Source organism: Ursus arctos, unplaced genomic scaffold (genome assembly GCF_023065955.2).
Source record: "Ursus arctos isolate Adak ecotype North America unplaced genomic scaffold, UrsArc2.0 scaffold_10, whole genome shotgun sequence".
NCBI lineage: Eukaryota > Metazoa > Chordata > Mammalia > Carnivora > Ursidae > Ursus > Ursus arctos.
The window spans coordinates 43416285-43434436 of NW_026622764.1; the positions used below are offsets into that span (position 1 = coordinate 43416285).

Sequence of the window (18152 nt, forward strand, 5' to 3'; positions counted from 1 at the left end):
GTGCAACACCCGCCCCCCCCCCCCAAAATCCAGTGTCCATGCCCAATAGGGCTTTCTTCTTTCAGTCTTTATCTTTGTAGAGATAAAAATCATCTATTTTACAGATACTGTACTTCTTATACACAAAAACATATTTTTCATTTTCATTGCTCCCGTATTTCCTTTTTTCCTTCTGTAAATGGCAGAATTTCTTTTTCCAGTGCCATTTCTTTCTGGCCATATAGAGAATGACCACCTGTGAGTTACATGCCTAATGAGACGTGTCCATGGTACTGCGTAGCTGATTCCAAACTTCTTAGTGTCCTTTCTTCTTGTTTCCTCTTTGCTTTTAAACTGGTACTCTCATGAACCAAGTGCTATATTTAGACAAGAGAGGTGGGATAAGGCAGAGGAAAGAGGTTGGGCGAACTTTGGGTTTCTTTCTTAATTCCAGATATACCACTGTTGTGTATGAGTTCCTGTCATCTTGAATATACTTTTTCAAAAAGAAAGCAGTAGACTTTCTAGTTTGTTTGTTTTTTTCATAATCTATATTTACTACATATTTTAATTTGCTGGTTAAAGAGGCTGGGTCACGTTTGCCCATTAACAGAAAATAAAAATACAGCGAATAATTTAATACAGAGGTTCTCCATACTCTTAGATCCCTCGCCTTTTTAGAACAACTACTTTTACAACATTACTTTCTCCGTAACATCCCCATTACTTTCTTCCAGTGAAATTCTCTACAGGTAATATAAGCTATCTACGTTCATAATTTAAAAAATCCATTTAATGCCTTATTGTACTGAATAATACGACCCCATGCATTTCAATATGAGCAGTTGGCCGTGACTGCTCAGGAAGGTACAGTAAAGTCATTCTTGAATCTTTGTGTCATGTGAGTGTAACAGCTATGGTGCAGGTCGACATAGCTGTGCTGCTGCAGTGACGTGGGTACCCCAGCCCGTGTTGTCCTGGGATACCCACATTTTAAAAATAGAGCACGACTGATGGTAAAGCTTATTTAAAACAAAAGCAAAAAACTCAGTGTAACTATAACTTGCAGAGTAGTTGAATTCTTAGAAAAATCAATGTATATGAAAACCACACAATGCAAAGTATTTAATCAGTAACAATTTACATATTCTATTTTACATGTAGTTCTATTGAATCTGTCAAGGCTTCGAGGTTACTTTTTTTTTTTTTTTTTTTTTAAGGAGTTGTGCATCTCTATGTAGGACACAGGACAGTTTCTTATTGTATAGGATTAGCCCAGATGTTGAAGAATGTCTGGCACACCTTAATAAATGCTGGTAGCATCTTCTCAGTCATTGATGACCAGAATATCCCAAGACATTTTTAAAATCCTAAGTGGTGTGAAGGCCTATTGAGAATCCCTGGCTTAAAGAAAAAATAAAAAATGGGGAAGGGGGACAAAATAAACTATTATTCACATAATAGAATATTTCTAACCTGAACAGCCAGGAGTGACATTATTAATTACTACCTTTTATTAGTGCCCAAGTGGAACAATTTCTAAGATCTTAAATATTTATATCAAGGTGAAATGAAGGAGATTTTGACTTTTAGGTGCTTGGAAGGATTAGTAGCCAAACCCTGAGTCAGCTAAAGGCATAAACTACAGTGTCCGATGAATTGCAGCACTCTTATAAAACTTAGAATAAATTTAACCTGCTGGGCTCCACAGGTGATCCAAAGTTCTGATTTTTATACACCTGTTTCTGAGTGGATATGGAGTTGATATACATTCAGGTGCGTTATACTGCATATGCCAAATGATCAAGGGCTACTATCTGGAGGAAATCCATTTGAGCTGCCCTTCTTCTTTAGTTATTTTGGTGTCTCCCCCCGCCCCCCCCCCTCCAACCCGGAAGGCTCCAGAGCAGCCTCTAAATAAAGCAACTGAACTGGTAGCAATTCCCACATTTAAGTGGATATTCTTGACTTGTGTCACGTTTAGTCAATTTAGTTAGAATGAGACCTGTAGCAAGATCTAGGTTACTTAACCTAAGTGATCTAGGTTACTTAAACCTTTATTTTGATGGGTGCTGTTGAGAGATATTAGATTTTTTGGTGGTACCTCTTTTTAGGAGTGCAACTTTTAGGTGATTTAGAATACACAATCTAAGTAGTTAATGGATATTTTTGATACTGGTAGAGAAGAAATAACTATAGAATGCTTTGCCTTTTGCTAGGATCTATACCAGGTATTTGATCCTATGAGCTTGTAACTACACAATCTGGAAAGTGGTTGGCTTATTTACCTTTTTAAAATTTTTATGGTACATGGAGCAGCTCTTCTGGAAATAGTGCAAGATAGCTTCAGGTACAGCTGTTGTTTAAAACAATGACAACAACAACAACCTAGTGTGTGTGTGTGTGTGTGTGTATGTGTGTATTTAAACTGTGAATATGGATGACCTTATAAAGGTAGAAACCTAATCAGTCTAATTATCTGTAGTGATGAGAATGTAATTTTGCTAGCCTGCTGTCAATTTGAAAAGATTTTCTGGTAAGTGTTGTACCTGTTAAAATGATCTAGAACATGTTTTTGTCTGTATCTCCTGCTCTTGCTTTTCTCCAGGCAGAACTACACGTAAATCATTCCAAAACAATTAATGCTGCTTTAGTCACAAATTATTGATCTTTCCCCCCGCCCCCCCCATTCCTAGGGTATGTAGAATTGCTGCTCTACTTAGATTCTAAAATGAGGCTTTTTAATTGTGTTTTCCAGGAAGATATGAATTTAAATGAAGATAAGAAGGCACCATTGCGGGAAAAGGACTTCAGCATCAAAAAAGAAATGGTGATGCAGTACATTAATACTGCTTCCAAGACAGTAAGTAAAACTGTCAAGCTGAAAAATACTGCTGAACCATGTTATAGTGTGGAAAACAATGCATTTGTCTAACGAAGCACTTAAGTTTTTGGGCAGCGGGAATCACAGGGCTTTTGAATGTATAAAGGCCAGTAGTAGGATGTTTATTTAACTTAAAAATATTTCTCATACATTCTAAAACTGCTTTTGCTTTTTAGCCCCGAACATTGATGAGGAACACAGACTGGGTTGGTTTCCTCTAAGACTTCTTTCCTTGTTAGTGGATTAAATGGCTATTGATCTCTGATGTCACTTATAAATTGGGATAATATTTGTATTACAGAAAAGTAAGACTGATTTTACTCTAACTACCTAAATCAGTTCACTTAATAGTGGCTGAGGGGCATATCTTTAATGTGAGTTTCCCTACGGATAAAATTATCTTGTAACAAATTATAAATGTAGACGTTGAAAGGAGCATTAAGCTTCCACGTAGCTGCCAGTTTTTCAAGGAAACATGAAATATGTGGGTGGAAGTAATGAGTAAATGTCTAAGAAACCGTGACTGGCACACAGAATCCATTACATTTATTTCATGGGACAACAAATGAGCTTGACCAGTCATATAGAAATTGAATTGATGGATTGGATGAGATCTACAAAGCGGGAGCTAATGAAGAAGCAATCAGAAAGACAGTGGAACATGATTTTGGCTGAATTTAAAGTAGAATTGGGTTGGAGAAAAATAACACACTGCAGTTTTCACTGGATACTTTAACTAAAGGCCAGGTTACGAGAATATAAGTTACTTACACTTAAGCTCCATTTATCTACTAGACCAGTCAGTGACTTGGAGGCTTTCCTTTTGGAAGACAGACTCAAATGATGTTTAATTTTTAAACGCGCCTTGTGTTCGGCAGCTTGATGTTGAGTTGTAGAAATCACCGAGTGCTGTACTTTTCCTGGCTCCTCATGTAGGTGGGCATTGTATCCTGCTATTGCTTTTTGCCCCTTAATGCTACCTGGATATCACATGTGAGCGTTAGGAACTTAGGGTCAGAGCACTTGTGTTGTGGATCGACTTATCATCCCTTTGATATTGGGCATCTTATTTTACCTGATTCTCAATGTCCCATCCATAAGATGGGACTAATATCTGTAGCATAGGCTTATTGTTACAATTTAATTGTTCATGGGGCGCCTGGGTGGCTCAGTTGGTTAAGTGTCTGCCTTCGGCTCAGGTCATGATCCCGGGGTCTTGGGATCAAGCGCCATGGGCTCCCTGCTCAGTGGGGAGCCTGCTGCTTCTTCCCTCTGTGCATCCACCCCCTCCCCCCCAGTTTGTGCTCTATCTCTCTCTCAAATAAGTATTTAAAAAAAGAAAGAATTTAATTGTTTATTCCATGAGTGGAACATAACAGATTTTATAACTGGTGGCTGCCTCTTGGGGTAGCAGTGGTGGTTGTTAGCAATTGCTAGTTTCTTATTATTTCTTTGTGGTTGGTTTGTTCTTGCTGTTGAAATCATTATACCATAATTACTGATGGACATTGACTTATATTTTTAAAAATACAAATTGACCATTAGTGAGTCTACATCACATTTATTAAGTGTCTGTATATCAGGCAATGTTATAGGCAACGGAGTTGGAGCACCAAGACAGTCAATCATTGTGTCTTATGGAGCGATGTAGGACACATGTAACAAACATATGTGAAATGTGATGGGGAAAAAACATGGGAATGGAGATGGTACATTTGTTTTCCTTTTTTATTGAAGTATAGTTAACATGCAGTGTTACGTTAGTTTCACATGTACAATAGGATTCACTAATTCTCAGCATTACTCAGTGTTCATCACAGATAAGTGTGCTCTTAATTCCCTTTATCTATTTTACCTGTCTCCCCACCCCCTCCCTCTGAGGTAACCTTTGCATGGAGTATTCAGGGATGACTCCCCTGTTAGGGAATTTTAAATCCAATGAGCATGAATTCACTTAATAAGATTACAAGAGATACTGCATTAGTTAGAACTGGTTTAGAAAATGTTGGCATAATTGTGCATTTTAATTCTTGAATTTCAGATAATAAACAGACTTTTAAATAGAACAAACTGCTTTGAACTTCATTAGAGTGGATCTCTTTCAGTTTGCATTCACTGATTTTAAACTTTAATCCTCTAATCGTTTTGGACTGAGGTTGGAATCTATTTACTAAAATTAGATAATTAGATTATCAGGATTGAAATAGATTAGTTATCTAAAGTATGATTAAAACATTCACTCATTTAATTAGTGTGTGGAGGATCATGGCTTTTCTTAGGAGGGTGCTGAATAATGTGGCAGATGGTTAACATTGTAGAAAGTTCAAGCTGACCAGTCATCTATTTTTGCTCTGGAAGTAGAAACACATTAACTCTCAGATACTGACTTTGTCATACCAGTGTATTGAGGTTAATGAGTACCAGAAAGGCTGCTCTGAGGAAATTCATAGATGGCCTGTTCTAGGGAGCATGGGGGTGTTTGTGTCAGATAAACTTTTGTTACAAATTTAGCCTTAGACTTTGCTTTGAGATTATTTTTGTGGGGAAGCATTAATATTTTTGAAAATAGCACTGATGTCTACAGTTGATAATTTGAAAATGCTTTAGAAATAGTAAGCCTCAGACCAGCCCTAAAGTAGCTAAGCTTGGTTTTTGGAATAGCAGGGGGTGAAACAAATCCTCAATCAAGCTAGGTTATTTCTCAGACTTTAATTTTGTTTAGGTAGGCAAATAGTAACGCTGAATTTTTTCAGTTAGAAAAGATTATTAACTTTTTTTTTTTTTTTTAAAGTAAAGAGCCTATTTTAGAGGCTGAAAATGCCAGAATTGCATTTTTCCAACTTCCTACGGCCTGGGTATGTGATCCAGGTCTGGCCGGTACCGTCTGCTGTGGGCTTCCAAGGAAGGCTTCCCTCCCTCATAAAAAGATTCAGAGCAGAAAGCCACTATTTTTCCTGTTACTTGACATGGTTGTGAAAGGGTGTAGGATGCTCGGCATGTGACTTCAGAGCTGCTGCTCTGACCTTGTACAATCCTGCCTCCAGATTCTTCCATCATGTTCTTATTTAAACTACTTGAAGTTGGGATTTTGCTTTGCTGTCGTGCACGTCTGGCTGGACCGTCCCGATAGCCTTTTGCTTATGCAGCCTCTCTATCTCTAATTCACTTTGGAAATTACTCCCCTCATCAAGTATACTCAGCATACGTGAGAGTGGGTACTACAAGGCCAAGTGGCCATTCCTTGGCAGATGACTTGCCTCAGATGTTCAGTAGCAGGTTTATTGAAGAAAACTTCTTTCAGAAAGAATGAATAGCCTTGACTTTTACTTGATTACTAGGTGGATGGTAAGTATTCTGCAGTAAGGGGTAAGGACCTTGAAATGAAGTTGTAACAGGATTGTCCAAATGGAAGAGAATCCATAGTTGCCAAAAAAATGTAAGAAGAAAATTCTGAAACTGAACACAGAGGAACTCTAAAGCCACAAATTGCATAAAAATTTTGCTTATTTTCTAAATGGAAGGGAACTATAATTTAATAAAATCTGACCCGTAAATGTATTTAGTCATGCTTACCTAGGCTTTGAGTGTTGTTCTCATTCTTCATTGTGGTTTAGTTATTTCTCCCCTTAAAATTCTTAAAGTACTCCTGCAGATAATGTTAAATGATGATTTTGTTGTCAGGACTCTTGTGCTTTGAGGAGACAAACTAGGCTTTGGAGATAAATCCTAATTGACGTGCTGCCTTTACCAAATCTTTCTTTTCTTGGTGCTGGTGTATCCTACCCTGTGTCTGTGATACCCGTGTTGATGTCTGTGTTGAGTTGTATTCAGGGTGAACTGGCTCTGGGTATATGATGTCTGGGCAAAGAGAAAGTCTCAGGAAGCCCTGGGTTACTTTAAAAACAACTGAAAAAAATGTGTTAAAAAGGATACCTGCAGAGAGAAGGATTTAGGTCAATAAGATACCTCCCTTCCTCTACCCCCATCACAAAGAAATCGTAAAAATAAAAAATTCACTCTACTTGTGCCATCTGTTAAGAAAGAATCTTCTTTTTTTTTTTTTTTTTCAAGATTTTATTTATTTATTTGACAGATATAGAGACAGCCAGCGAGAGAGGGAACACAAGCAGGGGGAATGGGAGAGGAAGAAGCAGGTTCATAGCGGAAGAGCCTGATGTGGGGCTCGATCCCATAATGCCAGGATCAGGCCCTGAGCCAAAGGCAGCTGCTTAACCGCTGTGCCACCCAGGCGCCCCAAGAAAGAATCTTCTAAGTACTGTTTTCAGTTTTTGGCTTTTTCAGGGTAATCCGTGGCAATACAAACCTGGAGGAATCCTGAGAGGTCAACACCCACAGCCCCGGAAATGAATGCAAATCCCCCTAAGGAAAGAGCAGCTCAGGGGAGTGAGAGGGAGGGAGGGGGTGGAATGTAACACCTTTGCCTCCAGGAAGCAAGTAGTGGACTTGAGCATTTGCTTATTGGTGCTTTTGAAGTTGACTCCCCCACCCAACTTTTATATATATAAATTTATTTATTTTTAAAGATTTTTATTTATTTGACACAGAAAGAGCGCAAGCGAGCACAAGCGAGGGAGCGGCAGGCGGCCGGGGTGGGGGAGAAGCAGGCTCCCCGCTGAGCAGGGAGCGCCATGCCACACTCCATCTCAGGACCCTGGGATCATGACCTGAGCAGAAGGCAGATGCTTCGCCATCTGAGCCACCCAGGTGTCCCTCCTCAACTTAGTCTTAAATACCAGATGATGAGACAGCCCTGACAGTTTACTTCTCTACAGATGACAGCTGGACTGCTACCTGTCAGCGTGTAGTCTTGTCTTTTGGGTGCACCATTAGGTGTGGATAAAAGGCTCGAGAAATTTCTCTTCAAAATGTATACTTCTAGTTCCTTCTGAACGCATTAGCTTGGAATAAAAAAAATTCCTGTAGGCTCCCTGCTCCCTGACCTTCCTCTGTCCCTCCCTCCATCTGTATGTCCCCAGGAGCTGTATCACACCTGTGCAAGTAAAGAGCTGAGTTTTAGGGGGGCTGATAACCAGTAAGGCCTAATTTCACATTTCTCAGCTTCGTTAGAACCTCCATCTTTTATTTCCTGTTAATAGTTTTTTCTTTTTTGGTGCCCGCCCCCCTCCCCCCCAAAAAAGGGGAAAGAAGCAGAATTAATCTTTTTGCTCCCAGAAGTCTGCTAGCCTCCTTGGACTTTGTTTTCAGCTTTTCTCTTAGTCGTTCGAGACCACACACAACTGACTGCAAGGCTTCTCTGAGGCATCTCTTGGAAGAGTTTGCTTAGTGTTGGACTATACTTCTTTGACCCTTAATTATTTCTGTAGTTCTTGCTTAGACTTCTTTAATAAGAATAAATACCAGATATTACAGAACATAACTTTAAAAGGCATGTAGAAAGACTGACAAGTTTTTTAAACAATGTGATAAAATGAATCTACTTGGAGTTTGTAAATGTAGGATTGTAGGTTCTCGTGTGTGTGTGTGTGTGTGTGTGTGTGTGTGTGTACATGTGTATGTACAGTGTATTTGGAAAGGTGTTACCGGTACCTCTTGCCCTAGCCCAGTAAGGCGTGATGTTCAAGCATGGAGGAGGTGGTTTTGTCCAGTGTAGCCCCTCTAGGCATATCCTGATCAAGAAAGAATTGTTTTGGGAAAATACTAGTGATGTTCAGATTTGTGTATTTTTCCCTAGGTAGAAAACCTGGAATCCATTTCTTTTAGCTCTGATTTATTAAAATTCCATTAATGGTGGGGGCATTTTCATACCTTTCAGTCTGTCTTTTGGGAGGGGGTTCATTTTCATATGTTAATTTTGGAAAACATTGTCAGTTGCTGGTAAATCAAGTTCTTTTTGTTTTCTCTCACTTTTCATCCTTGTTATTACTTAAAGGTTTCTATTTTAGCCTCTGGAAACTTAGGTGAACCAGACAGTTTTATACATTCTTGCTAGGTAAAGTTAACATGGATTATTTTTTGCCTTCTATTTCAGGTTAGGGATTTGATCTGGGCACACTTGTAACATTAAAGCTTAGTAAAAATTTGTGGCTGGTACTCGGTACTAGATGCTTACCTATTTATCAACAATGCCCTTGCTTACAATATTTTGTCTGTTTGTCTCCAGGTCTTGCTTGCTGACTCGGAGGAAATATCAGAGCCCCAGGGCAATGAACCAATTTCTTGTTAGGAGTATTTCTTAATAATCTAACTGGCACTTTAATTTCCATTTCTGCCTGTATAGGACAGGTTTTATTTATGTACAATTAAAATGATCTTCCAAGAGCTCAAATTCATCTGGCTTCATTATGAGTTCTTTCTGGGCAGCACAGTGGCGGGTAATATGCTCCCGCTATGACTGCACTGTGTTCTTGCTTAGGCCGGAGATGATAATGAAGAAACCAGGCATCTTTTCATCATTTTTTTTTTCTAGTAAGAAATTATATTGGGTTCAAGTTAGAATTGTATATTTTTTGGTCTTTTAAAAACCTTAGGAGCACCTGGGTGGCTCAGTGAGGTAAGCATCTGCCTTTGGCTCAGGTCATGGTCTCAGCGTCCTGGGACTGAGCCCTGGATGGGGCTCCCTGCTCAGCGGGGAGCCTGCTTTTCCATCTGCGCCCCCACCCACACTTCCTCTGCTGGCAGGTGCATGCTCTCACTCTCTCTCAAATAAAATCCTAAAAAAACCCCAAAAAACAAAAACACCTTAAAGACGCCTTTTCTTAAAGCAATTTTTTTTTTTAAGATTTTATTTATTTATTTGACAGAGAGACAGCCAGCGAGAGAGGGAACACAAGCGGGGGTAGTGGGAGAGGAAGAAGCAGGCTTCCAGCGGAGAAGCCTGATGCGGGGCTTGATCCCAGAATGCCAGGATCATGCCCTGAGCTGAAGGCAGACGCTTAATGACTGAGCCACCCCAGCGCCCCTCTTAAAGCAATTTTTAAAAAGATTCACCAGATACAGAAAAATGTTTCTTTAGAAAGATTCACCAGATACGGAAAAATGTTTCTTGGTAAAATCTAGAATTTTAGAACCTGATGTGGTCCCTGATGCTTATACCAATTGTGGCATTGGAGATCATCTGAGGTTGCTTTTATCTTTTTCACTGAGTTGTTTCTTGGTCTGAGATAATTTGCTCTGCTTGTGCTTTTTAGATTTTGCAAATGTAATTAAACTTATCATGACCAATAACTGCAAAAATAGTAAAAACTTTGAAAGTGCCAGAAAAAAAGAGGCATGTGATTTGATGGAGATGAAAGTGATGAGCAAATAGCCCTATGGAATGAACCGTTTGATAGAAGAAACAGTTCCGAAGGAATATTTGAAAGTGAAAAAAATGCTACGTATCTGTAGTTGCCTTTCAGTGAGCGAAGGGGAAAGGTAATTCATGAAATGAGGGGGGAAAGAGAATGGACAGCAACGATGGCTCTCAACCTTGATACCCATTAGAATCTTCTGGAGAACTTAAAAAAAAAAAAAAAATCCGTGTCTGTGCCCTACTGTTTAACAAGTCAGAATTCCTGCAGGCAGGACCCAGGCACCTATAGTTTGTGAAGCTCTCCTGGTGATTCTCGTGTATAATCAGGGATGAAAACTCTACTGGGCTGTACGGGATGAGCTTCATCACTAGATATCTTCTAGTGTAACATTAATTCAACGAAAGATGAGGGGTTGATAGAATTCAGCATTAGGTCAAACTGGGTGTTCAAGTGGTATACTGTAGCTACTAAGACATCCTGATGTTTGGCCACTTCACCTTCTCTTCTGATTCTGTCTCTAACAGGTGGAAGAACCTGGTCTGTTTTGGGCAGGGATGCCTGATCGGTATTTGTAAGGAGGAAAAGAGTATGCCTGGTTTAAAAGCTTCATTGGACTGATTTGTCTTCCTAGTTGGTGGCTGTAAACTTAAAACCCTCCTTATTTACTTTGGGCCTAAGACACGGCCTTTCAGTTCTTAATTATTCCTAAGTAGAATACGTTCTGTTCATACTTAAATCCTTCATAGGGTAATCATCTTGATGTACAAAAAGCATTAATTTCTAATTTCATGCCTCCCTGACTTATTACCATTTCCTAACTGGTGTGGAATAATGGTTTCCCCCCACTTCGAAGAAAATAGGGTTGGTAAATCTTCTTACCTTTAATGTAATACAGAACTATTTCAAATCCTTTCAATATCAGAAAGCCTTCCAGGGATAGACCAGGTAAGCTGGGAACTCTATCCTTGGGCTTCATCAAAATGTGAAAAAATAGTCCAAAAGTAAATTTAGACGACCTTAAGTTTTGACTGTTTCTTGTATAGTTACGCTAAATTTTATTTATTTTTTTGTGTGAATCTCCCCCCCCCCGCCTTGGGAAAGCTGTGCTATCACTCTCCATGAGTTAAGTCATTTTCTGGCATGGTTTTTGTAAAGAATGGTTTCATTATACTCATTTAGTAGACCTTTTTGTCGTTTATTTACAGTAGGTCTGGAATATATCTTAGGGTACCTCTACATTTTGAGAATGAGTGAAGGCCTAGGGAGTGACATCCCCATGTTCTGCAGCTAGAACTAGAAACCAGGCCTTTTTTTTTTTTTTTTTTAAACCTTTTGATTATAAATTGGAACAGTTTTAGAAAACACTAAAACCAAATATGTAACTTAATGAATTATCATAAGGGAAACACCACCCATGTCAATAAATGGAACCTTGCTAGCCACCCTAGAAAGCCCTTCATCTACCCTGTCCATCTGAAACCACCGCTTCCCCCCTTTTGTTTTTTGTTTTTTTTTTTGAACTCCTAATCACTACCTTGACTTTTATAGGAGTCACTTCCTTGAGTTTCTTTATAGTTTTATTACCCAAAAGTATATCACCAGACACCATAATTTATTCATGATTCTGTTTAAAAATTTGGAATGTCTTTAAAATTTTTTTTCTTTTTAATCTTCACGATCCCATCAATTTCTTTATTTTATCCAGGAGAGTCTGGATTTTTCTGATTGCATAATCCTGTTTCTTATGTTTCATTTCCTGCAGAATGGCAGCTAGATTTGGAAGCTTGATCAGACTCAGATTTGATCCCTCTGGCAAGACCATAGGCAGTATTATGTTTTGTTTTCAGGAGGTTCTTCATGTCTGGTTTACAATTAAAATGCTATAATTTTATTTCTATTTATTAGTTGGAATATTTTTTTTTTAGTTTTAGGTTTATTTTAATTCTGATATAGTTAATATATAATGTTATATTAATTTCAGGTGTAAAATACAGTGATTCAGCACTTCTGTACAACACCTGGTGCTCATCACAAGTGCACTCCTTAGTCCCCATCACCTATTTCATCCACCCCCCCACCAATCTCTTCTCTGGTAACCATCAGTTTGTTCTCTATAGTTAAGAGTGTTTCTTGGTTTGTCTTTTTTCTTTGCTCATTTGTGTTGTTTTTAAAATTCTACATATGAGTGAAATTATATGGTATTTGTCTTTTTTTCTGACTTGTTTCACTTAGTATTATACTCAGATGTAATTCTTTTCTATGGCTGATTAATATTGCGTGCGCGCGTGCGCGCGCTCTCTCTCTCTCTCTCTATATATATATACACACTAGCTCTTCTTTATCCATTCATCTATCGATGGACACTGGGGCTTCATCCATAATTTGGCTGTTGTAAGTACTGTTGCTATAAACATAGGGGTGTCTGTATCCCTTTGAATCAGTGTTTGTGTATTTTTGGGGTAAATACCCAGTAGTGTGATTACGGATGGTAGGGTAGCTCCATTTTAACTTTTAGAGGAACCTCCATAGTGTTTTCCACAGTGGCTGCACCAGAGTGCGCTACCACCAACAATGCACACGGGGTCCTGTTTCTCTACATTCTTGCCACCACTTGTTTCTTGTGTTTTTGATTTTAGCCATTCTGACAGGTGTAAGGTGATACCTCATTGTAGTTTCGATTTGCATTTCCCTGATGATGAGTGATGTTGAGCGTATTCTCATGTGTCTGTATGTCTTCTCTGGAGAAATGTCTGTTCGTGTCATCTGCCCATTTTTTAATGGGATTATTTGTTTTGGGGGTGTTGTATAAGTTCTCTTTTGGATACTAACCCTTTATCAGGTAGAGTTTGCCTTTGTTTTGTTGATCGTTTCCTTTGCTGTGCAGAAGCTTTTTATTTTGATGTAGTCCCAATAGTTTATTTTTGCTTTTGTTTGCCTTGCCTCAGGAGATCTATCTAGGAAAAAAAAGTTGCTATGTCTGACGTCAGAGAAATTACTGTCTGTGCTCTGTTCTAGGATTTTTATAGTTTCGGGTCTCACATTTAGGTCATTAATCCATTTTGAATGTATCTTTGTATCTGGGGTAAGCCAGATTCCCCAACACCATTTGTTGAAGAGACTGCCTTCTTCCCACTGCATATTCTTATTTGAAATACACTCGCAAGGAGATATTTCCTCTCAATTACTGACTACTTCATGATATAGGAAATTTAGGTTAAATGCTAGATTCTTTTCCTTTGCCAGTTTTCACTATACTGAATTGGTTTCCTATCAACCTCTGAAGGTAACCAATTATTTTTAATATTAAGATATGATTATGATTAATGCATTATAATTACTATTCTTAGTGAAGCTCAAATTGTCCCATCTTTGACCAGTTGGCTCCTTATCATTTTGGCGTGACCCTAGGAGTTTCGGATTGTTTCGTTCCTATCTGGTAAGATATGATGATCAAAGTTCTTCTCTCACACTATGCCTGGAATCCATCCTTTCCTTCAGTGGGAGATGGTATTTCAAGAACAGTTTGGGCATAAGGATGCTTATTGGTGGATTAATCACTGTTTCCGGGCCTCTTCAGTGGAGAGAGAACAAAAGAAAAACATGGTGTGGATATATTCAAAAAAGTGGTCTTTGGCCTATGCGGTCTCCACCTGCTGTCGTTAGACTGTCTCTACATTGAGCATAGAGCTGTTATATTTCACAGTTCTTTCTAGTCTTCCTGTAGCCTTTCCTTCTATGAGTAACTGAATTTAGCCCCCCTGTTCTCTTTATTTCTGAGTAACTATATTTGAAGGCTCACCACCTGTCCTTAAGCTGAAGTTTCTCTAGACGTTTGTTCGGCTGAAGCTTGTTCTGCAGTGGATTCCTCTGCAGGGCTCTTGGGAATCGCACTTCCTGAGTATTGCGTACTGATGACTGTATATGCCTTCTATCGTTTAGTCAGTTTTATTGGATATAAAATCTTGGGCTCACATGGTTTTTTAAGGATCTTAAATATATCTTTTTCTTCTGGCATAAAGCATGACAATATTCCGGTCAAAAGTCCTGCTGGTAACTAATTTTTATCCCTTATAGGTTACTGGCTCTTTTTATCTAGATGTCTGAGTTGGGATTATCTGATAAACAGTATATTTTCATTATGTACTTTCGTTTTAAATTTTTTTCTTAAATTTCATGAAAGTGTTTTGTTGTCTTGCTTCGGGTTCTTCTTCAGAGATCCTGTTATCTGCATGTTAGATTTTTGTGTATCCTCAGTATGCACTTTGTCCCAAATCCTTCTTATTTTCTATATTTTTGTTCTTATTCCTTCTAGTTTAGTTTTTACTTCTGAAGTGATTTTCTTTTAGTTCCTCTCCACCCCCTGCTCCAAGTTCTCTCACCTCATTTCTGAGGTTTTTGAATTCTGTGTTCATTTTTTCCCCCCATGTCTTATAGATTGTCTTAGTGTCTCTGCACATTTTGAAATTGTAAGTTACTTTGCCATGTTCATGGTTTTGTTTTGGTGGCGACTGTTCATCTTCTGCAGGAATGTTCTGCTCAACTTTGATTTCATCGTGAGCACTTTCTTTCATTGTGGGGTGCTCTCCTGCAAGGGAGCCCATGCAGCTCAGCGCTGGGAGCTCATGGGACCCAGGCCGCTCCGGTCTCCATAGATGGTTTTCGCCATTGGTGCTCACCCACAATTGGAGTGGGCCAGACTCCACCTAGTTTTAGCTGCTGTCCTCAAATTAACCTACTGAGGCTTCTAAGGACGACCTCTGGGCTCTTTCAGGTTTCTGGTATTTTCATGTTCACCTGGCATCTTTTTGCCTCCTCTGTTTCTCCCCACACAGAAGTTGATATTGTATAGATTTTGTGGCCATTGGTGGTTTGTCTTCTTGTATTTTGAGGATCACAGAGATAAGTTGTTGCTCGGGATTGTCAGGTTTGTGGTTTTGCCCTTTAGTTGTTTTTCTTCTGTGGGAATCCAGTGAGTTTCAGAAACTGTACTGCCGCTGCCATCTGCCCAGATCCTCTAGTTTTCCGATTGTGAGTTTCACATTTTTGATGTGATGCCAATGTATGCCTTTGGTTAAAAAACAATTCTGGATTATCAGCATTTCTTCTTCCTGCTTGTCCCCACTCTCCTTGACTCAGGGTGGAATATCATCATCTATTAAGGAATGACATTTCTCTGTGTGACTTTAACTGATAGCTCTGGGTTTTGCTGTTTGTTCCACCCGTAAACTTTCATCAAACCTCTTACTGGTCCATGACCTACAAATAGATTTAGGTAAAACACTAGTTTTAGTTTTAATTTCTCTATTATGTTTATGCAGTGCTATCATCTTCTCATATAATTTCAATAAGTTATGCATCGTTTTTTATATCCCATTGACAGTTGAAAATTCAGACTGCCCTTCAGTACTTTACCCCACCCCTGGAAAAATAGGTCTCATCTGCTTGTGTGTGTCTATAAATTAGTGAGTGTGTTAAATCTATCACAGCATGAAATCACTTCAAGCACTGTGAAAGACCATCTTAAAGAATTTAAATTGATTGCAGATGTTGGTGCAATTAAGCAGGCCTGATGAGCTCAGAATCCTGTTTCTCAGATTTGAATATGAATGCATTTTTAAAAATTACAGTGATGTACTCCATGTAAATGGAGTTCATAGGCATCTGAGGGTTTATTTCACCTTGGATTTTAAAATGGTTCAGTAATGTGAAAGGTATTGTGTGGCCCCTTTTGCAGATACCTGTGTTACTTCGAAAATGTATTACTAATGAAAACGTATCCCTCCTCTTAACTATATAATTCTGTGCCATCCTTAACCAACCAGAAGTGACTTTGAATGATTATTTCCTTTGTTATTTCATTTTTCTACAAATTTGTCTACTGCCTGTGCCTGTAATTCATTTAAAAATTATTTTATAGGCAGAGAAGTAGAATATCTCCTCCCCATTTTTAAGAGGGGAAAAAAGTATAACCAGCCAAGGGAAATTGGCTTAGAGAATGAAAGCCTGGGACCTTTCTTTCCCTTGAGGTCAGACTTTGTGACTACTAGAACTCCACCTCCCTATAGTTGCTTTGGCTTTAAACTGTGCTGAAACGTAGAAGAAATCTATTTTAAAATATAGCCTACTGGGTTGCAAATTAGAAAGTGAATTCTGAAACAAGACTAACAAGATTAAGTAGAGTGTACGGTGTGTTCATTTTCAATTTATTTCAGATTGATCCATGCACATTAAGTAATTAAACTCATCAATTTCTGTAACACATTGTAAAATGTTATGGACGTTAGGACTTTATTATATATACAGTAGTAAAATAAATTACAAAAATCGTAACTGTATTTAGATACTGTTTTTAAATACTAAGAAAATTGCTGAAATATTATTTGAAGTATAGTAATATTAATGACTAGAAATAGGAACAAAAACTACATTCTATCTTTTCCAGAAGGTATGAATTATTAACTTTGTGTTCTATAATATTTTGTAAAAGCTTCTTGTACTTGTCATGGCAGACTATGTTTTTTTGAGTTCAGAATCCCGCTTTGTTATTTTAGCTTTGTGAGTTGAGGAAATTCATTCTAAGACATGACTTACTAAATATTAAAATTTTAGGAGTGTTTGTGTTGGAACATATGGGACAGGAAGTAGGGCGATGATCACATAAGTTCAAGTCATCAAAGTTGAACGTGTCAAATGGCACTGGGTAAATGTATGCTGCAGCTGAAGCATTCTTACATTGGATTCATAATGGAATAAAGTGGAATAAATTATTAAAACCAGGCATCATAAAAATTATTTTTGTTTCTACTTAAAAAATGAATGTGTATATTCACATGTCAATCTTTGGATATAGGGCCAAGTTCTTTTCTTTGAATAGGAGTTGCTCCTACTTCGGTTTTTCCCCCACATAAAGCATAGCCAGGAAGCATCATCTGTGTCCCCCTGTGTGTTTTAATTGGACCGAGAATGTATCCTTTTTTTTAAAAATTTAAATTCAATTAGCCAACATAGAGTACATCATTAGTAAAGCAGTCTAAGTTCAAACTTAGGTTTGTCTGATTTTTTACAGTATGATCTTGTCAGTCATCTTGCCCCTACCTAATTGGAAAACAAGTTGTTTTTTTTGTTTAAAGCACTCATCCTAATCTTGTCTTTTCTAAGCATTAAAGTAATTTATTACAGAACCAACTTATCTTTCATTCTGCTATACAACTAGGACAGATATCACAGCTCATTAACAATTTGGGGTACAAAAAATCGACTCTGGGTAGTCACAGAATTCAGTGCATAGGAGTAAGTATGTGTAGTTGCTATGTGTGGTTACGGCATGCTCTGCGCACCTGCCTTGTAAGTTACAGAATAGTAGAGGGCTTCATACTGGAGATCTACGTCTAGTACCTTAAGGAAGCTACACTTCGGTTGATTATTTTTCTTCCCTTTCTCCAGTGGGGTCATAAAAATTTCCATAGTTTTATTTTTCTCCGAGTTAATTGTTCTACCCTCTGTTTAGAATAATGGTCTCAGCTCAAAAGGACTTAAAGAAAAACAGGAACATATTGACTCATGCATCTAAGAAGCTATTGGCTTTATATGGGGCTAGTATAGCTTCAGTATATTGGCTTCAGACAGGCCTAGATCAAGGTTCTCAAATGACCAAGGGACTCAGTCTTTCTACGTTGGCTAGCTCCATTTTACTACTTTTGGCTTCATTCATACAGGTTTTTTCTCCATGATATATCTAGATGGATAACTGAAGCTTCTGGCTTTTAACACCTGTATTTTAGGTTAACAGTCTCTAAAAATTCTTGGTCACTTACCCCATCAATTTTTTAAAAAGTTGATTATATATACCAGTAAATATTGGCTTATTATAAGTGTGTCTACTGTACTAGTACTTCATATTTGGTATATTCATTTTATGTATAAACTAATGTATTAACATTTTATCTCAAGTGTGTGACATGAATTACTAAGATGGGAAGGATTTCATTTGAGAATTTTGTCTCTTTCACAAATGT

At 38.2% G+C, this 18152-nt stretch overlaps 1 protein-coding gene across 3 annotated transcripts in view; it reads left to right on the plus strand.

The window, feature by feature from the left end:
• The window catches only part of DIAPH3 (diaphanous related formin 3), a 474831-nt gene that overhangs the window by 67963 nt on the left and 388716 nt on the right, over positions 1-18152 (plus strand). For all 3 annotated transcript variants that reach the window (XR_008957915.1, XR_008957918.1, XM_057308188.1), the window contains one exon: positions 2738-2842. Coding sequence is in view for 1 of the 3 variants with exons in the window: in XM_057308188.1 (XP_057164171.1) it covers positions 2738-2842 (105 nt within the window). In the remaining 2 variants the exon portion in view is untranslated. The remainder of the gene's footprint in view (positions 1-2737; positions 2843-18152) is intronic.